The 22,295-nt window shown below is 36.4% G+C and overlaps 1 protein-coding gene across 2 annotated transcripts; it reads right to left on the bottom strand.

The window, feature by feature from the left end:
- Positions 1 to 8,872: 8,872 nt before the first annotated feature.
- On the bottom strand, positions 8,873 to 21,156 carry LOC109159578 (histone acetyltransferase HAC1-like). 2 transcript variants are annotated; one of them, XM_019307678.1, is made up of 17 exons: positions 20,804 to 21,156; positions 19,780 to 20,099; positions 18,847 to 18,955; positions 18,390 to 18,702; positions 17,744 to 18,268; positions 15,802 to 17,621; positions 14,743 to 15,039; positions 14,288 to 14,566; positions 13,588 to 13,716; positions 12,480 to 12,680; positions 12,238 to 12,380; positions 11,784 to 12,096; positions 11,299 to 11,438; positions 10,651 to 10,729; positions 10,176 to 10,568; positions 9,779 to 9,996; positions 8,873 to 9,680 (listed from the first exon to the last, which is right to left on the bottom strand). In XM_019307678.1, exons 2-17 carry the CDS (start codon positions 19,971 to 19,973, stop codon positions 9,566 to 9,568), a joined length of 5,268 nt encoding a protein of 1,755 aa, XP_019163223.1. In that variant the 5' UTR covers positions 19,974 to 20,099; positions 20,804 to 21,156; the 3' UTR covers positions 8,873 to 9,565. The 2 variants fall into 2 exon arrangements, with proteins under 2 accessions (XP_019163223.1, XP_019163224.1); XM_019307679.1 differs by having other exon boundaries at positions 20,838 to 21,156.
- Positions 21,157 to 22,295: the final 1,139 nt, after the last annotated feature.

Raw genomic sequence — 22,295 nt, 5'->3', positions numbered from 1 at the left:
CTATACTAATATCCCTTTCGCCCCCTGTCTTTCCTCGCTATATATATATATATATATATATATATATATATATATATATATATATATATATATATATATGTATGTATGTATGTATATATGTATGTATGTATGTATATATCTATATATATATATATATATATATATATATATATATATATATATATATATATGTATATATATACACATATATATATACATACATATATATATATATATATATATATATATATATATATATATATATACACGTTTGCCTCCACCGGAAGGAGGCTACATGCATCCTTCCAAACTGAAAGGAGACGACCGGTTCACTACAAAAAAACAGTGAAATAGCGATGGACGAATATATATATATATATATATATATATATATATATATATATATATATACACATTTGCCTCCACCGGAAGGAGGCTACATGCATCCTTCCAAACTGAAAGGAGACTACCGGTTCACTACAAAAAAACAGTGAAATAGCGACGGACGAATTCCGTCGTTAAAATGTTTAGCGACGGAATTTGTCCGTCTCAAAAACCCGTGTCGCTAGATTCTAGCGACACAATTTATTTCCGTCGTTAAATATTCATTTAACAAAAAAATTAAAAGTTGTCACTAATTTATCGCTATTCCGTCGATAAATTAGCAACCGAATGCGTTCGTCGTTAAATCCGTCGTTATTTCAGCGTTTTTTTGTAGTGATTTCTGAGCGAAGTATGAGGGTCGTTCGATGGTGGTGGCGGCGGAGGTATCTCTACCGGTGGTGGCAGAACTCCACATGTTCTTGCTATCGGTTTAAACACATGAGATGGGGACATAACTGGCAAACTTGATTTTTTAACATCCAAGCCAAAATGACTCCTCGAATTGGGTGCAGAGTAACCGCGGCGCCAGCACTCGCCAATCTTTTGAGTGACTTTTGTTGAAGCCTATCGGCGAGATCATTCCCTTCATCGGCGCTCATAGACGAGCACTTCCCCTTCATGGTAGAGTTCTAGTGGTTCTTAATGGCGTTGTTGGTCCTCCCAGCCAGCAACCTAGCTATGGTGGCCCACTTGTTCACAAACCTGGCATGCGCCTGGATTATGGTACTATCCTCCTCTAGCGTAAACGCGCGGTGCTCCATGTAACACCCTCAATTTTCTTGCATTCGAGCCTAGTAATAAACATACTTAAAGGGTAGAATTTGCGGAAGTAAGAAAGGATAAGATGGATGCTAACTACTCAGCCATACAACCAAAATGGGATGCTACTCCATAGTCACCCTCAATAAGGCAACTACACGGGAATACTAAGCATTAACACCAAATATTCATAGGGTTCCATAAGGCCCATACAAAACCAGAGTCTAAGCTCATACTAGAAATCAAGGCTCACAGGCCTAAGTGTCAAGCACTACAAAAACATAAAGATAGAACAAGTCATCAACTAGAGTCTAGCATCAAGATAAAGTATGAGGATTTACAAAGCTAGGAACTAGAATCCAAAACTCTATACTATCTAGCTTCATCTAACGCTCTTAGCAATCATCAGACAAATCCTGAAAGGGGTTAAGCAAAAGCATACAAAAGGTAACCCGTTAGCACGAATGCTAAGTATTTTTTTTTTTTTTGAAAACAGCACGAATGCTAAGTATAAACCACTCTATCCTGTAAAATAGATATAGATATAGATTTTAGCAAATAGTTGATTTTACACATTGGCACATTGAGTCAATCAAATCATATGCAAATCAAATAGGCTCACAAGTGTATAGATATACAAATATAACAATAGTATATATCATATAGATAAACAGTTCACAAACAAGTGTAATCCAACTCATGTACTCATGCCATTTATACTCAACTTAATGTACGCTTAATACCGAATAATAAGACATGAATCTAGTTAAATTAGCAATTTCAAGGTTTGATCAAGAACATATCATCATGTGAACAATCAAGGCATATCAAGAAGATGGAATATCAATTCATACGTAATAATGGAATCACAAGGACATGAACTTATCATTAAGCACTTTCTCAATAAAGAATGACATTTCAATTGAATAAATAAGTATATAGGTGATAGTAATAGAGGAGTATTCATACTTCCCATGAATCACAGTCATGCCATCAATCTCATCATATCATGGTGGGGAGGTAGGAACTTCACCATGTGTGAAAGAACATATCCGGGCTCAGTAACTCACTACTGGCCTAATTACCATCTCACCCACATATCTCATAAGTACCGTGGAAACTGGACCGCTAACTTTAGTGTGCACACCCCCTACTGGGATTCCAAGCGGGTAGTAACTCAAGCCCCAAAGTGTACCCAGGATTTTTCTACCAGGCCACTTTAGCATAAACTACCGGGAATCCTCCATCCTGTTCTCATCTCATCATAACATTCCATCATGTCTTTCAAGTAACCGAAGATCAAGCACCACCTCCGAAGTACAAGGGTTTTTCTCACATTTTACACATAATATCACATAAGTGGCATACTATGCCTAAATGTAGTTTGAGAAAATAGGGGATACGAGATAAGCATATGGGATATAAGTTTTAATCAAAACAATGTGGAATTGTATGCCAAGACTAGTAATCATATAAATAAAAGAGTTAATTCCAGCAATAGTCCTCTGGACCTTAACAGCCTTCTACCATATTCTATTTACTGCTAACTAGAAACAAGCAAGCATTCCTATGCTGAGAAACAACTCATGCTGGCCAACATTTGACTGAACAAATCCTAGAACCACATCTTTAACTCACATTTAGCCATGATCAATGTTGCAAAACACGTTAGGCGCTCCTAGGCGCGATTTTTGCAACACTGGCCATGATTATTAGTTGGAAAACACTTCTTGAGTATATGTATGTATTAGACCATGAACCACTCTCTCTCTCTCTCTCTCTCTCTCTCTCTCTCTCTCTCTCTCTCTCACTCTTCCACCGGCAACCCACCACCTTGAGCCTCTGTCTCTCTTCCGTTCTCTCTCTCTCTCTCTCTCTCTCTCTCTCTCTCTCTCTCTCTCTCTCTCTCTCTCTCTCTCTCTCTCTCTCTCTCTCTCTCTCTCTCTCTCTCTCTCTCCCAGTAGAGCAGCAGCGATAGTGGCGGTGACCGGTGCAAGCAACTCTTCACCGGCGACATCGCGGAGCAGTGACAAGCTTCCTTCTTCAACGTAGCAGTTTTTCCAGCAGCAAAAAGGCATCCTCTAGTCCAGCGTGAGCAGATCAGCGTAGCAACTTCATTCTCCTCGGGGGTTTCGGCTTCCAACGAGCTCCAGCAACCTTCTAGTGTAGCAAATCTCTTTGGCGGCAAGAAGCAGCAGCAGTAACCAACAGTGGCGGCGACTGGATCTCCCCGGCGAGTTGCTCTCTCAACGAGCTTCTGGTGACCCCTATTTTTTCTCGAGCAGGAAGCAACGACGGACTCTTCTCGACATGCTTTCCGGCGGCGCGACGGCTTCAATGGACACAGCAACCATCGTTTCTTCCCGGCGTTTGGACCTTTCCGGCAGTGACGCAGCTAGAAACCGTAGAAGATGATGGAAATTACGGTTGTATCCTTTACTTAAGAGACATAGCTAATGAAATGAAAATTTTATCCCCTACACTAACACCTAACTAATTACAAGTTAACGGAAGGACTAATGTTGGAACAAATCTAAAAGTCAAGTGTCTTTTCATCCAAATTAAAAGACGGGGATCAATTTTGAAAAATCACAATAGTTGGAAGACCATTGTTGGAATTAACTCTAAATAAAACATGTTTTGGTTGAGAAAAATAATTTTCGTACACGTAACACCTACCACATAGCACTTTAGAACAAATCCACAGCTCCCACGAGTCATGAAAACCCGCAAAACACAAGTGGCGGTCCCGAAAATAATTCCAGGCCCTAGGCCACGGGTTGGGTGGCGGGTCTCGTGAGACCCGCCATGCCACCCGCGTGGCCTGGTTCGAAATGGCAGGCCGCGAAGGGCCTGCCACCAGGTATGCGGGCTTGTTGGCGGGTCTTCAGGGACCTGCGGGTGAACCCGCACGCCGACGAGACACTGCCTCGCCTCTTATGTTCTTGATCCACATTTGGACATTTTGCTCACTTCCAACCTGATACAACACCTCCAATCAAACCATCCAAGCAAAGCATCAACAATACAACATTATACATCATTCTCCACACCTCAAACACAAGATATAACTCATTATCAAGCTCATTCATCAATAACAACACTCAATACTCATAAAACACACATTTAGGAAAAATAACTCATTTTGGATATCCATGGGGTATACCTCAAGCTTTTCAACCTCAAGAGTCCTCCTATCTCCATCCTCAAGCTAGACCTCCACCTCCACCATTTCCATTTCTTGAGCACACCACAACAACAACCCAAACATTGAACAACATACATACACATACACATATTTACTGTGAGATGAAGGAAGAAGAAAAATAAGAGAAGAATTTGTGAAGAGTCTTAGAAATTAGGGGTGTAAACGAGCCGAGCCGAGCTCGAGCATGGGTTGGCTCGAGCTCGAGCTCGATAAGCATGGTTCGGCTCGAGCTCGGCTCGACAATTTTTCGAGCCGCTCGAGCTCAGGCTTGATTTGAGCTCGAGTTCAGGCTCAATTTTAATCTCGAGTTTGGCCTATTTGAGTTCATATTTTAATTAATAATAAATATTATTTTATCCATACATAAATAATAAAACCTTTAAAAAATTCAAAAAGTACAATAGATTTAGGGTTTTCCTACTTTGCGAGTTTTAAGTATTATATATATATATATATATATATATATATATATATATATATATATATATATATATATATATATATATATATATATATATATATATATATATATATATATATATATATATATATATATATATAGGGATGCACTCAGGTGCGAATAAGTGCCCAGGAGGGAATATGCGAACGAATCAGTGCGCGACACGTGTCCAGATCTAATTGATTCAAAAAAATGCGGTGGCATTTTCGTAAATAATTGAACATCGAAGTGCAAGTAAAATCACTTACAAGTGCACCTACTTTCACCTATAAGTGCATGTAATTTTGTCTTGTTAACATTCACTTCCCGCAACCATTCATTCACCTAGGTGCACCTACTTATAACTATAGGTGCACCTACTTTCACCTATAAGTCCATGTAATTTTGTCTTGTTAACATTCACTTCTCGCACCCATTCATTCACTTGGGTGCACCTACTTATAACTATAGGTGCAACTACTTATAACTATAGGTGCACCTACTTTCACCTATAAGTGCATGTAATTTTGTCTTGTTGACATTCACTTCCCGCAACCATTCATTCACCTGGGTGCACCTACTTATAACTATAGCTGCAACTACTTATACCTATAGGTGCAACTACTTATACCTATAGGTGCAACTACTTATACCTATAGGTGCAACTACTTATAACTATAGGTGCACTTCGTATTGATGCTCAGTGTAAATTTTACTTGCACCTATAATATATTTTACTTGCACTTCGATGTTCAATTATTTACGAAAATGCCACCGTGTTTTTTTAATCTATTAGATCTGGACACGTGTCGCATGCTGATTGGTTCGTATATTCCTTCCTGGACACTTTATTCGCACCTGAGTGCAATTCTATATATATATATATATATATATATATATATATATATATATATATATATATATATATATATATATATATTTATCTTTTTACTTAATTATGGCTCGCGAGCGGCTCTACGAGCCGCGAGCCTAGAATATTTGAGCTCGACCTCGGCTCGTTTACTAAACGACCCGCTCGAGTTCGGCTCGAGCTCGAGCCGAGTTTTGACCAAGCGGCTCGCGAACCGCTCGGCTCATTTACACCCCTATTAAAAATGGATGGTAGAGATGAAGAAAATCTTACTCTTTGTGTTGCCTCATTCTCTTTTGGTTTCTCAGGAGAATGAAATGAAAATGAGTAGAGTGTGGAGGGATGGGAAAATTCTGATGAAACAATAGCCTTAAATACCTAGGGCACAAAATCCTAGGCCACAATTTCAGCTCATTCATGCCACGATGGGAGGGTAAAATGGAAATTTGGGTTTTGAGCTTTGGGTTATAATTTCGGGTCAAAATTTGGACTAAAATATAACATAATAAATATAAAAGTAGGGTAGGTTCACTTTGAAATTAAGTTTGGGTCAAAATTTGACTAATAGGTTCACAGTTCCTCTAATATTGACTTTTGGGTTGACCTTTTGACAAAAGAATATTTTTTCCCAAATTGAATCTCTACAACTAAGGCACATGAATAGACTTTTGTATTAAGTCATTCCAGTACAAGGATCTGGAATGAATAATTTATTTATTCAAGTCACTAGTCAACTTAGGAACAAAATATTGGGAAAAGATTTTAGCTAGCTTTTATGAAATGGGTTTAATTTGAAATGAAAATTTTTGGGTTGTTACATTCTACCCACCTTAAAAACAAGCTTCATCCTCGAAACTTCGACCGGGATAGAGAAGAACAATTGAACCAATGTGGAAGTGAGTTCAAGGAAAACATTTAAGAATGTACACTTGATTTTTAAAAGAGTTTGACTTCACGGAGTGAGAAAAATAAGAAGTCATGAAATTTAAACTCAAGAATACTATTGATCAAGAACAAAGTCAAGGTTATCAAAGTTATGATTGTCAAAGATTAGGCTTTTACCATTCATAGACTTTTACGATTGTCCAATCGCACACTTTTTTTGTTCGATGGTTCAATTGCAAAATGTGTAAAAATTCAGTGGCCTATTTGACACTTTTCCTTTATTAAAATATAAGTACCGAGACCCTTTTTTTATCTTTTATTTTTTTTTTTGAAAACCTTTATCTTTTATTAATTTAGCATTTTTCTCTCTCTCATTACTATACGAACACTCTAACTAACCAATTAAGAAACACTAATTTAAAAATACACACGGGATATTGATTTAATCCGGCAAAGTGTGATAACTAGTACTATACATAAGAATAAAAAGAAAATATTATTATATTCAGGGGCGGACCCAGCATGGGGGCAGCTGCCCCCACTCACCCCACCCCATATATAACCCTTGTATGTATATATGTATATATAGTACAAATTTTAGTATAAGTATAATAAAATAGATAAAAGTTAACAAAAGATGAGTAGATCAGGGGGTGAGGTGCATGGCGTGTCTTTGCAAGTAGCCAGGGTTCAAATCTTCAGTATTTGTGCAGATTTACCCCTTATATTACTTAGGTGTCAAGGTGTGTATGTTATGTTTTATATGACTTTTAAATACTTCGTATTAATTAATTGTGAGATTTAAACACACACACACACACACACACACACACACATATATATATATATATATATATATATATATATATATATATATATATATATATATATATATATATATATATATATATATATATTGAAAGGTTCCCGTGCGGATGTGCGGTGGATTAATGTGCGTGAAATTTGTACTCAATGTGCGTGAGTGTTGTGCTTAATGTGCCTGAGATTTGTACTTAATGTTCGTGAATGTGTAAAATGCAGCAGAAAATATTGATGTCAGCTTCTTCCCCATCCCCAGTAGTCATTTGCCCCCTCCTGATGATGATGATGCAGAGGCGAGCTATGGTGGTTAAAAATTATGGGAATAATACAACAGAAATCCACACTTAGCTACTGTGCAAATTTTACTGTGTGTGCGTCATTTATATAAACATTCAACTGCACTGAAGGTAGCTGATAATCTAGAATCCATGGCCAAATTGAAGGAAGAAGTAACAAGAAGCTTAGGCGTTAATGTGAGTGAGTTTCTGTTCTGCTTCCTTCTGAGCTCGTAATTCTGAAATACGCATGCACATTAAGACAAATCTCACGCACATTAAACACAATACTCAGGCACATTAAGTACAAAACTCATGCATATTAACATGACGCACATTAAGTACAAATCTCAGGCACATTGAGTATATATATATATATATATATATATATATATATATATATATATGTATATATATATATATATAACTTTCTTTTATACTAATAATGATATGTGTTTATAATGTATTTTTTATTCGAATTATTTTATCAAATTAATTATATTTCATATTTTGTTATGAATATTTTTTATAAAGTTTTGATGTGTTTTATTTTTCGTCCACATTCAACAATATTTATGACTATAATTTTAAATGTTTTAATTTTTATCAAACTATCTATTTTGTTTTAATGCGTTTCGCCTCACTGAAAAAGTTTTCTGGGTCCACCATTGATTATATTGTAGACCTAGTTTATGAACCAAATGATATTTTTTGTTCAAAATTCTATATAGGCAAAACATTATTGGGTCAGACTCGTATCCAATATTTTCGGATCACTCATATGAGGAAAAAGTCTAACCTCGACTTCCTCCCACCTTGCATTAATAGTTTCCACCAATTTATTTTAATTATCCAACAGAAATAAATTTAAAAAAAAAAAAAAAAAAAAAAAAAAAAAAAAACCTTTTCCTTTTTATAAATAAACAACCCATCACATCGTGTGACCTAAAATTTTTGTCCCACAGTGCCTACAAATTGTAAAAATGAAAAATGCTACATCTATTTTCATTTTGTACTCTCAACTTGTACTCTCACATACAAAACATTGATGTAAATATTTATATTAAGACCTACATGAAGAAAATAACTTATCAGAATCCGCCACGTAAGGGAATAGAATTTAAGGAGTAAGATTAAGAAATACATATAGCAGAACTCTTGTAAAAATAATGACAAGAATGCAACTATTTTATTATTATATAGTACTTATAACACATTCCAACAAGAAATCGTCAGTAATGGATGGATTTATATTATCTAAGCAGACAGCAGGTAATGGAACATATTTACATGACTATACTTTGAAAGATGGGCATAAAAGATGAGACAACACAGTGAAAAGGAAATAAAATTACAACTTATTACTTGAGCATCTTTAAATGAGGGATCCATCTACAAAAACAACCAGATTGAGGAGGGAGGGGGAGGGGTATCCATGGACAGAGTGAAACCATTTTCTTTTCCTTTTTTGTTTTTTCTTTGTTTTTCTTTTGACCCGACATGTTTCATATACATATCCATGGATAGACAACAAAAACTAGCATCCCTCAGTGCTACTACATGAATCAGGAAAACTATGGTACATTTGCCATCAAATGATGGGAATTGATAAAGGGAATAGAATGAAAGAATCACTTCTGGAGTTGCATACCGGGCAGGGGGAGAAACGTTTTGCACTCTATATCCACAACGATGGCCCGGACTTGGACTTGGACTTGTCAGCATAGAGGGATGGATGGAGAAAACCACGAGAAACACAAACAAATGAATCACTTGAAGCAAAATTCAACCACATGCAAATTCTTATGCCGTGTGGGACTCGCCCCTACAGCCTTCACTTCACACCCAGTTTTCTCCATTACCAGAGCTTACCATGTACCTCACACTACACTGAGAACACACTTGCACTATGTACAACTTCATCATGCTGAATTTCCGGCAGCTTCAGCGGCATTCTGTCGCATCATCTCCATTACAGCAGCCCGCCGCCGTGATTCAGCCTGTTGTTGTAGCCGCCTTAGATGTTCTTTCAAATCCCTGTTTGAAAGTCATTGTTGAGACATGAATAACATGTACTAGTTAGGAAATTAAAGACAAAAAAACAATTATGTTTTTGAGGGACATTAGACAGCAACCTGCACCGAGGAACATGGCATTCAGATTCTTTACATGCCCGGGCATGAAGCTGAAGAAGATACCACATCTTCTTACAGAGAAGACAGCCCCCAGAAGCTCGTCGTTTGCACTGGATCCCATGTCGGAAAAGCCCCTTAACCTTGCGACAATTAGGATACTGGCATTGAGGAGAACGGCATCGTGAAGCGTGCACCAGAAGTTCAAGCATTTTCCTAAGCTGCAGAGTCAAAATGAAAATAACATCAGACCTTACAAGTCAGAGACAAATGACTAACATGGACTCAACTTCAATTAAAAGAAAATTAGAATGGCAGAGAAAATACATAATCCAAAAGAAACATAAATGAAATAGAAATTGAAGATTTCATGAGCTTAAATGTAATCCAAGTATTATACCTGTAAAACACGTAGCTGCCGAGCTTCTTTATTTTGTGCATCACGGTCAGCGATGGATGGATGATTAGTCAACTTATGAGGATGATCAACTCCACCGTCCTTCTGATAACAAGCATTACATACATCATATTCTGGGCAAACCTCACATCGCCAGCCTTGACCAGCTTCAATATCAAGATGGCATATGTTGCATGTTGTCACAAATGCAGGAGCAGTGGGATTGTGAAGATGGTAAAGGACCATCATTGAGGAATGTTTAGCACGGCGGAGGGTATCGTATTGGTAGTGGTTTCCTTGACAAAGGCTCAGAAACGCTTGCCTTGTATCAAAGAACTCGCTCTCAAGAATCTCGTCTTCATCCTTTGTATCAGCAGGCACTTGATTGATTTCAACCTACACAATTACATCTCTCTTATTTCTGAAGGATGAACTACGTTAAAGTAATTTTCATCAAAGAATTAATAGAGTAGCATACTGGATAAAGCATATGCTTATCCTTCTGGTTGATAGGGTGTCTCTCTCTGTCCTCAAGTTTTTGCTCAGCGTCATGGCACCTGAAAGCATAAAAAGGCATGTAAACTTAAGAGAGGTGAGCACAAAACACGAGCAGAAAATTGAACCTGAGAGGCATCACACATTGCACAGTAATATGGTTTATCTAATATGATCCAATAATAAAAAGACACTCTAATTTATTATGAACAAAAAAATATTCCGTTTCACTCATTCCATTTAACAACAATGATTCTTGTATGGGCCACAGAACACTTGATGCCAGAAACTCTACCATATATGATGATGAAGCAAAAAAAAAAAAAAAATTATGCAAATGAAAAGGCATCCAAGTTCCTCCTAATAGTGTCACTGCCACATTACCAGGTTCTTTTAATTCCAAAATTTTGGCATTTCGAAAAGAGGTGCATCTTTAGTGGATCACTAAATCAAATCTTACTCTTATTTTTGGTTGAATATTTATGTAAAGGAAACCAAAAGATATTTTACAGCTCCAAGAAGCAAACTCTGTAAAGCAACGAAAAGAAGTTCAACAACCCCAAGGAACAAAAACAATGAAAGGGAAACGGATCCTTTTTTTTTTTTTTTTGAAAGGGAAACGGATCCTTACTTGTTACAAAGCTGAAAATTTTTGCACTGATTGCAAACCCAACGAGTTCCAGATGCCATTAGAATGCAGCAATGGGTGCACGCATGTTGCAGGTGAACCATGATAAAATCCTCCTTCATTGGGCTAATTGTTTCGCCAAGCTGCAAAATTACAAATAAGCATGAATATTTTTTTCTAAAAACAATGAAAACTTGAGATTAAACCTGTTTAGTCACTATTTTTTGTAACAAAAAAACCAGAAATGAGGTTCGAAAGAGAAGGTCTAGCATGGGCAAGCTAGGTCTAAAACGAAGATTCTTAACATATACTAACCTATTATCAGGATGACCCATGACACAGATAACTGATGAATAGCTATATAATATGTTTAAATAAAGACTGCCTTAGCAACAATAGGTTGTGAAGAACGTAGTCATAGAAGTACTTACAAACAGGGAAGAGAAAGAAAAATAGACAATTAAATATTGGGAGACCGAAACAGTTACCTTGTGCATTAGCAACAGGTCCTTAGAAGCATTGCCAGAAAGATCAGTTTGACCAGATGCTTTTAAAGCTCTTTTTGTTATGGTCTTCTTCAGGGTTCCCTTCTTATGTTGTTTCCTTCCATCCTCTTCTTGCTGAAGCTGATAGATCATATCTTCAGCTGCACCAGGCCAGTAATCCCCATCAAAATATGGTAGCCGTGCTGCAGTCACCTTAGCTTTACATTCACCCGTAGAGACAAAGAAATGATCATATAAGTTAGTGAGGTCAACAACAATATTTTCCTTTGCAGCTTTCCTTAACATCGCTAAATACCTGCAATAGGAAAAAATAAAAAATGAGTCAAATTAGTCTACCAGAAAAGGGCAGAAGAACAAAACTTACATATAACACACACACACACACACACACACACAATAAAATAAAATAAAATAAAATAAAAGGTATTAAGCTCACCACTCTCTGAGCTTGTCAGACTTTGGTGTTTTCTGAATTTCAGGATGACAATATAATATATAATCTTCACCCTTTAGTGGAGGGCAGGCCCATATGTAGCAACTTGTGAAACCACGCTTTTTGCAATATTCTAGATATCCAATCTGTAAGAAGTATTTTGAAACAACTCCCAAGAATGTCAATATGGGAAGAATAAATATGCTAATAATGTCAAAGGGGAAAAACAATATAAACAAACTCACCAAAATTTCATGATATACAAATGTACGAAGAGCCTCTCCTGTCACCGCTTTGATCTCTGGCCTGAAATACTTAACAGAGTCGAGATATGAAAGGTAGACACGGCGATGATTAGGTTGTGCGCATTCAGATCCAAATTCCTGAACATACATGCCAAATAGGCACACTTCCACACCTTCAATTCTTTGAAACAACAACAAGACCTGTAAAATGCAAAAGTTTTGTTCATTATTCAAAATTCTACATTGATTTCAATCCAGAATAGGCTCAAAGTGGATGAATTAGTTTTTGTACCCAATGGTATAGAACAAGAAACACCAACTCATATAAAGTAAATTGTTTTAAAGTTAATAGAGATAAAGTAAATTGTTTTGATGTTTATAGAGATGGTGTTTTAGTTGGATAACTGTCAAGTGTAAACAAAGAGCTATTGACTCTAGACTCTAGAAAAAATCTAGAGAGACTATTCATTCACTTTGGTCCCGTTCACTTTCCTCTGTGTGTGTGTAGTCATTGATTGATAGGGAGCACATATAATTTTTTAAAATAGTTTGGATTATCTAACTGTTACTGGCCAAAACCTTAGGGGCCTTTAAATGAAATTATCCCTTCATAAAATTAGTATACTGTGGGCTAGCTAGGTATGGTCCCTGGATTCTAGATGAGTAACCATTTCTATATCTATAATAGAAATGTTAAAGGCATGTCCGCATAATATGACTTTCCTATGCAATTGCGCATTGTAATAACTCAGGCAGGCGATAACCAAGAGACAAAAGGTTATACAATTATTTCTAAGTCATGAATTCAAATTAGTATATGGCCCAACAGCTGAATATGCCAAGTCATTATCATGGAGCAAATATGGCGGCAGCACCTTTTCCTCTGAATAACTAATAATGAAATATGAAATTAATCATGCATTTCCCTTCACTTTGTATCTTTCAATTACATATAAGAAATATTAAATTTAATATTCTACAACAAACAAATTTTATAATATAACAGACTACATTAGCATCTAAATTTTTTTATATGTGATCAAGATCCAGAATGAATGATTTGACATTCATTCTGAATTCAACAAACTATAAATCTTAGAAAGCATACCTTTGATTTATATGGAAACTCAGAGGGGTAGTTCTCTTCTTGAAAAATTTCAAGAAATCGCGGCTTTACTTCCAACTTCTTGTCAACTGATGAAACAACTCTTACAACAAGCCCTTCTGCTCCAGCAACCTGGAAAGATAACATAAAACAATTAAAAGAAATACATTGTTGTGCAACCCCAATGAATCTTCTGCCAAACTGAGAAGATAAAGTTATGTTCCATTTTTAAACTAAATATACAATTCAAAGTAAATTCACTCTTTACTAATTATCTGCAGTAGTCTTATAAAAGGATTTATGTGGCTCAAAGTACTAAAGTATTTTGCAGTAGTGTTTGATATGCCAGCCATGTTTTGTATCCTGCTTTCTGGTACTCCAACTTTAATTAGGAAAGTCAGCATATAGATCAGTACTCAGGTTCCAAGTTACATAGCTCTCAAATTTCCTTTAACCAAGTAGTTTTGGTCTCTTTATATCTTAGTTAAACTAGCTCTCTTATGATTGGATAATGATTTGCAACCTCTGTCAATTTAGTTGCTATCATGTCCTGTATAACAAGATTCCCAACACTTCATAAATGGCTCTCCGTAAAACTTGAAAGCTTAGAAACCCATAGAACTTCACAAATTAAGACAAGCACCACATTATTTCAAAATAGCCTCACATTCACACCGTACATATTAGGCCATGTTTCACATACCTCATCATGACTTTTTCCTTCACGCCTTGCTCTCTCCTGTCTTTCCTGCCTTAATCTCTTAGTTAGCCGCTGCTCAATGTGATCACTTAGGATTGTTCTAGGCAGATCTTTTGCTCCAAGAACAGCACTCTGGGGTAAGGGTTTCCGCTCTCCTCTTTCAACTTCAAGTATATAGCAATTAGGACATGTATACTCAGCCTGCCCCCCGTCATTTCTTCTACCATTAAACAATGCACAAATTTGGTGTTGCCAAGCTTCACACTTGTCACATTGAACCCACTGCAAGAAACAGCATATATTTACGTGCAGCAAATACAAACAATTTATAAGGAACAAAAAAGTAAATTCTAAAACATAAAGAAAAATATAAAACATCTCTCCATCTCCTCACTCTTCAGTGTATAACTAATAATTTCTTTAATTAAAAAATAATAATAGATTAAAGCAAAACGTACCCATTCTTCAGTCTCCTCATCATTTTTCTTTTTCTCCAACCTCGCCTTTGGAATATTAGTTCCATCAACCACAATGCTGTCTCCACGAGCCTCATTATAGCACGGAATGCAAAAATAATGCCGGGTGTCCCCAGCTCCAATAGTATAATACATAGCATTTCTTTTAATACGAGCACCACAGGGCGAACAATAAATAGGTGGTGGTTCAAACGTAAGCTTCTCAACTGCGCACAGTTGGCATGAATTTTCACTCATAGACTGCTCCATGGCTTGATTTTTTTCCACTTTCGATTTACTCTGTCAAACAAAACAGAGGAAAGAATTTCACAAAAATGCAATATGCAAAATCAGAAAACAAAACCCTAAAAACCTATGTCAGAGGCTAGATTGCTTTATGCAGCAGATAAGAAATAGAATATTATAGCTTTAATACATTGAATCACTTAAATATAATCATCATGCTCCTAGCTGTCTGGCTTCATATTTGATCTGCTATCTAAAGTGCACACCCAATAAACTCCCATATATCTTGGATAATAAATAATAAATAGATCCTACAAAGAAAATAAATCTTTGATTTAACAAATTCTTTCCATGTTTTAGAATTATTAATATTATAATAATGAACTTCATGACCATATAATAATGAACTTCATGACCATAGTCATATAAATGACAACCATATTTGCACCCAACATATCCCATTCAATTACAGGAATAGCTACAGCAATACTGTCAGACACATTGCATTAATCAAACAAACACAAAGAATCATCAGGTAGCAAAAGCTGCATTATGTTAGAGAATATCAGACAAGCTTTATTTTCACCCTGTAAGCAATTCTTCCCTTTTTCCCTATGCTAGAGCCCACGCTCACCCTGATAAAACCTGTTTATTATTATCACTGAGAAGCAATTTGTGTTTCTGTTTTAGCAATTCAAACTTTAAGAAGCAATACTCTTCTTCAACAGCTCAGATGTGATTCAAGTATCTAAAAAGTAAGCTTCTCAACTCCAAACCATAAGTGCGAAAGGAACAGTAGCAGTTTTACATACTGACCTGGCCAACCCATTGTCTAAGACCAATGATATGCTCCCGCACTTGTTCTGGGGTGAACAGTTCTGTCAATGATACTCCTTTTATTTTTGGCTTTCCTGACTTAGATCCAGTAGCACTTTCCGGAGGCAACGATGTATTTTCATGTTTAGCTGGATCTACATCCTTTTCAGCCTTAATGCTCTCCTGTTTAGGAAAAGGAGCTGTAATACTTGATGTAAGAGGATCAATAGCAGGCCGTTGAATGTAAGTCTCATCCGAGTTATCATTCAGCAGATCAGTACTCCTTGGACTTCCTTGGCCAGCATTTGCAGGAATTTCCATCTTGACTTCCATGACCTCAGGTTTCATCACAATAGCATCAGCATGTTGTTCAACAACCTGTGTTTCCTGGAAGATATGAGATTCACCAACAGAAACTGGTGAAACAAAGCTTTCAGTTTCTGACACAAAAGCTTGAGAGGATTGTTCAATCTTCATGCGCTTGAGGGAAGGTTGTAAATCTTCTGGAGTTTCAACTACTGCAGGGCTTGACTTAGCAGTCAACCTATGAGCAGTTTCACCAGTATCATAGGCCTTACAAGATCCATTAATGGAAATAGGCATCTCGGAACTAAAATCAGGACGAGCAAATGATTTTCGTTGACCCAGTATAAACTTTCTTACAGGAATGCAAACAGGACAATTTACTTCCCTGCAACGCCTGAAATGGTTAATTACTTGTTTTGTTAAAGCACAACGAGGATGTTGACATGGCAATGCATTGCACCGCTCCAAATGCCTTAAGAGACTCTGGGCTTTTATGCAATGCTGCTCTGGGCATTTCCCCTCTGGAGAAGCACATCGACGTGCATGAAGCAGAAATAGTAACCATCTCCGCTGATTTATGAGCTGACCCTCACGAGTACGGTTACTGGATTTGCGTACAGCACTACTTGAACTATTTGGGTTGACCACTCTATTCACAATTGCTTGGCCAGCAATTGTTCCTTCAGGAGGTAAATTGTTTCTCTGTGCTTCCTCTGTTCTCACAGTTCTCTGATGCGATTCTTGTTGAACATTCTGCTCTTGTGAGAAGCTACCAGGCATTTGAGACCCATCTTGAAACTTTGGATACCACTGACCCTGAAGCATTGCATCTGAATGGACTCCATTAGAACAATTGTTGAAATCAGTTTGTGTTTCAGCAACATACATATGATGCTGCAACAGCTGCTGCATTTGTTCTGAAGATGGTGTCAATGATGAAAACGTGTCTTGTTGACTGGATTGAGGGAGTAACTGATTACTTTTAGAATGTTCTCCAGTAGAATTAGGTTGGTACAAATTTTGCATTTCAGAATACTGAAATTGCTCAGGGACCTGAGAGAGTAGTGCTTCATCATGATTACCAGGCTCAGACTTGATTTTAGTACCCAAATCAGACATGATTGGAGCTTGGCCATAGCCATTGCTCTTTAGCAAAAGTTGCTGCTGCTGACTTTTCTGTTGGTGATGATTGTGAGCAAACTGCTGCTGCTGCTGGAATTGTTGGGGCTGGGGGTGAAATTGCTGAAGTGGATGAGATTGTAAATGATTATCAGCAAGAGAATGCTGGGACTGAAACTTCATCTTTTCTGACTGATCAAGCTTCATATTAGTCATTTGTTGTGAGACATTCACATTTGACTGGTTGGCCATGTGAGAGGAGTTTGTTTTGGGGATGGACTGCAAGGCTACAGCACTTAAGTTTTGATTATTCATCACAGACCCAACAGAAGATACAGGAATGAATAAGTTTCCAGACCCTGAGGTATCAGCATTACTAATTGCATACCTATCACCTGTCATTAAAAAGATTAAAAAAAAAAAAAAACACACGCTTAAGTTTGTTGAAGGAAGCATGGCATGCAGAATTATTTATTAGATTTTCAGGGAATGAGAAGAGGGGAGAAAGGCAGAGCACCTTGCATTACTGATCTCTGATGTTGATCAAAATGCTGGGGTAAATGCTTAGATGGGTTAGCATACATGGTCGTTGACATATAACCTTCAGAAGCTCCTTGACCATTCAATAGCTGCATATTGTTTCCAATCATTCCAAGACCACCATTCAATGACCCAGTTGATGTTCCATAGGATCTAGATTGCAATCCAGGCCTAATTCCACCACTCATATGGCTGCCAAGTGCTTGCAATATACGACTGTTTTGACTAACAACATGCTGCTTTTGCTGTAGTGACTGTGATACTACAGTGGAATCAACACTAGAAAGTGCCCCAACATTATTAGATGAGTCCAAATTCATATAAGGCTGGTTACTGCTGTTGTTATTTAAATTATCGCTGCTATTAGTATTATTATTAAAACCAGGTGTGGGTATCATTTGGCTTGTCATTCTTTGTGCACCCATCGACGCTACCAGGTTATTTCCTCCAGAACTAATTGAAAAGCTTGAAGGCATTTGTTGATATCCATTTCCCAAAGAACCTGCAAGTATGTGTTACATTACACTAAAGGATCAGATAACTTTCAATTTTTAAATATATATATATATATATATATATATATATATATATATATATATATATACAAGTCATAAAAGTTTTACCATCAGTGGAGCTGAAAGAACCACCATGAATACCCCCGGAGGGCCCATTAGCTGTGGGAAGGAAGTTCCCAGAATTAATACTGGAGGTTGTTGTTATGGTGCTCCCAGGATTTCCAGCAATAATTGAATTGTCCACGGATGATGATCCAATAAGTGTAGAATTCCCACTCTGAGGCATGCCTGGGGTTGGAATCATAGTACCAATGGAGGAGGATGAATTGACATGTGAAAACTGTGGGTTTTGATTATTAGGTAGCCGCTTAATTAGAATATGCAAGCGGCTCTCTAGAGTCCCCAGATTCAGATATTCCTCCTATTAGTATATATGAAACAAAATTAACAAAAACTAATACATAAAAATCAACACCAAAAGCAAATACTCGTATGCTCTTATAGCAGAATTGCATAAAAAACAACCCAAAATTGCATAGTTGAATCAAAACCCCAAATAACAAACCTTTGAAGAAGCACTCTTGAACAGGGCCTCCTCTAAGCGTTTCACTATGTCCAATACCCTCTTTGAAGGTATCTCCTGTGTTTGTTGCCTTTGCATGAGAAATCCATAGCTGGACAATAGCATGGTTAGAGATTTCACCAGACATATACATAGCTAATTGTTCATAAATGAGGGGAACTAATCATTATAGGCTCTCAATCACATAAACTAGGGGAACTAATCATTATAGGCTCTCAATCACATAAACTAGGGGGACTAATCATTATAGGCTCTCAATCACATAAACTATCTGATTTAGCAGAATAACAAGGCAGATTAATGAGGAAGAAATTCTTCATAACCACAAAAATATCCAATTTAGTCATTTAGCAGAACCATAAGGCATTACACCACACGCACACAAATAGCATTCATGGCAATTGGCAAAGTATTAATTTTCCATGATCTAAAACAATTCAAAGGAGAGATCATCAGCCTAAGAACAAGAAAATACACATCTCGCTCTGTGAAAACACAAGGACCAAAATTTGGGCAGTTACATGTAAATTCAATAATCTTGAGTTTAGCAATTAATATATAAAGAATACTAAATTCATAAGGAAACTGAACATTTAAACCTACTTTTAGACCCACATATCATTATAACTAAAAATAGATAATATTCCTACTCTAACTAAAACAAATAAATGGGTCAAAAGAAGTGTAATTGATAATATCCTCATGCAAAATTGTCAAGTTTCACTATCATGCAACCACAAGCTAGTACTGTACCCTCATCTGTATATTTCATACAACTAAAGATCCTCTTCTTGAGGGGGAGGAAAAAAAGAAAACACAGCATAGGTGTGAAGAAATTTAGAAAAACATGTTTGAAGAATGTAAAGAAACAATATTTACTAACCAAAAGAAATTATAAGAAACACAATTTCTTACATTTTTTCTGCAATGAACTTTCGTGCTTTGTATGTATCTGTATCCATATTGGGTATATTACGATGGACAGGTGGGTTTTGCATTTGAGTGGACAATGGATTTCCATTCTGTTGGGAGAGACCTGGTAAGGAAGTACCACTCTGATTGGGCACCTGCCCTGAGATCTGCCCTGAAATATGTGCTTGTAAATTCATTTTGTTTCTTGTATCCTTATAAACATGAGCGTCATAGCATGAAGTATCACGTGTCCATTATGCAACACAAAACTAGCTGAAAGGAGCAGTTTTGTGTAATTACTTAATATCCTCACAATAAGTCACCTGTAGTATAGTAACACCAGAAACCAGTCAAGTTAATTATACACATTCTTAACAAAGTATATCACAAAAGATAATGTACAAAATCAGTAATGCACAAGTATGACAACAAAATATCAATTTCATGACATGCTAATATATAAAAGAATATAAAAACAGAGCTATAACTGACACTGAATGACTTAATGATTAATTAATTTTAACATTAAAAAGAAATAATGAAAGACTGGGTTATTTAAATAAAAAACAAACCCATCCATTCATGTGAAAAAAGGGAACAGAACATATAAACAAGTTAGCTGCTTTATCTTGAAGGATCATGTGGCATAGAGAAAATCACATTCATTTAAGATTAAATTAAATTCATGGTGTGTGTCATGGGCACTATGAAGCCCCGGCAGACTCAAGAGCTGAAATCATGTAAGCCTAAAGTGTAGAATCAATTTAGAAATACGGCTTTAATCTAGAACAGGAGGACAGGAGGATTTGAGTTAAAGTTCAGAGGTGAATAGTGTTCAAACACTCATTTTCAAACGAAATCAGCATGCAAAGAGAAACAGAATAAACTGAAAAAATTTCAGATATTCAGACCCATCATTTTCACCGAGGTACCAGAAACTAAAACGTAGACATTCCATAACTTGTCAGATCGAATTTCCCCATAATCCACCCAATGATTTCCCGAGCCAAAGAGGAAGTAAGCAAACCTTTGACGCGGTAAAGAAACGAGAGATTTCGAACCTTCAAGCCTCAAACTTTCAGGACTTCCAACCTTGATGACCTTATCAGCCCTAAATTACCCCCAATCGATGAGAAGCTAGGGCAACGACTCAATCGTCCCAATTCGATTGAACGAGAGATGATTGGAGATAAAAGGTGGGTAATTCCGGAGTGTCCTCCGTGGCGTGACAACGACGAACGGCGATTGTAGATGCCGAGAAGGAGTAGCTAAGAATCCAAGATCGAGACGGAAGGAGACGATATAGAGAAAAGAGGGTTGATTCCGGCTCGCCAGGCGGGTATGCTAATGCTAGGACCGAATTGGGAAAGTGGTTTCCTGGAGTATATAAAATCGAGGGTCAAAATCATAATTTCACAAACTGCCTTTGCCCCATGAGATTTGTGATGTTGCATATGGACTAGGAGTTTACTTGTATAAAAGTACCAATTTTGTTGGGAGTCAAAATATCACATTTTTAATAACTTCTGTTTCTTTTTTAAATACATTTTAAATAACTTAGCTACCCATTCCTAAGTACTGTTGCAAAATTTAATTACTATCCGAGTATATATGCTAAATATATTCTAACTCCACAGGTAAAAGCACATTGATGTAAAAGCAATGAATAAAATTTGTTTAAATGTCTTTTTCTTCCAGTTTGAGTTGTCTCCATTCTAAATTCATATTGTCGTCTGGGAATCCAATAATATATGAACCATCAAATCCTCTATTCAAACCTGAATAAAGTTATCTTGTGTTAACTTTAGTATAAAATCGAACAAGTATGGTTATGTTACTGTTTGTGGGCTATAGTTAGCTCTCTAAACGGATCATACAATACTATAATATGTAATCTTTTGTCATTAGAATTCATAATTGTAGTTATCTTAAGTACCCAAAATAGGTATATACACATGTTCTCATTCCTACTCAAATTGATACAGTTTCAAAAACTATGAAGTATGTATCCAGAATAAAATAAAATATAAAAACGTGCTTTGGTCCAACTATATTCATTGACCATGTACCAAGACTATGTGGTCTAATGGTACCCGGGTTGGACTTCCATTTGAAAGGTTATGAGTTCGAGCCTTAGTGGAGACGTTATTGGTTCTTTGTGTTTCAGTAGGTTGAGAAAGTATTTGAACAGATACTACAATGTAATAGGGTCAGTAACATTTAAAAAAAAAAAAATCATTGACCATGTAATTAATCTGATAGAGTTTGTTTTTTCGTTTTTATTAATTTTTAATCATTTTTAATAGTTTTGAACCACAAAGAAATTATTGTTCTGGCAATTCTTATTTAACTATAATTTTTCAATATCGTAGAAGCAATTGGTAGATTATCAATGAATAAAATTAAAATTCAAATTTACGTAAATTACTTATACATTCATAGCACTTCACAGTATAATAATTAAATATTGTCTTATGTTGTCAACATTATGCTTTCTATATATGCTTTTCTTAATGTCG

Source organism: Ipomoea nil, unplaced genomic scaffold, assembly GCF_001879475.1.
Source record: "Ipomoea nil cultivar Tokyo-kokei standard unplaced genomic scaffold, Asagao_1.1 scaffold2833, whole genome shotgun sequence".
Classification (NCBI taxonomy): Eukaryota; Viridiplantae; Streptophyta; class Magnoliopsida; order Solanales; family Convolvulaceae; genus Ipomoea; species Ipomoea nil.
This window is presented reverse-complemented; position numbering and strand designations above follow the sequence as displayed.

Coding starts and splice junctions, on each gene's coding strand:
- LOC109159578 (XM_019307678.1), bottom strand. CDS start 19,973: ATGAATTTACAAGCACATATTTCAGGGCAGATCTCAGGGCAGGTGCCC. Junction 17,622..17,743: donor TCAGAGATCAGTAATGCAAG/GTGCTCTGCCTT, acceptor TTTTAATGACAG/GTGATAGGTATGCAATTAGT. Junction 11,439..11,783: donor ACCTGTTGCTAATGCACAAG/GTAACTGTTTCG, acceptor GTAATTTTGCAG/CTTGGCGAAACAATTAGCCC.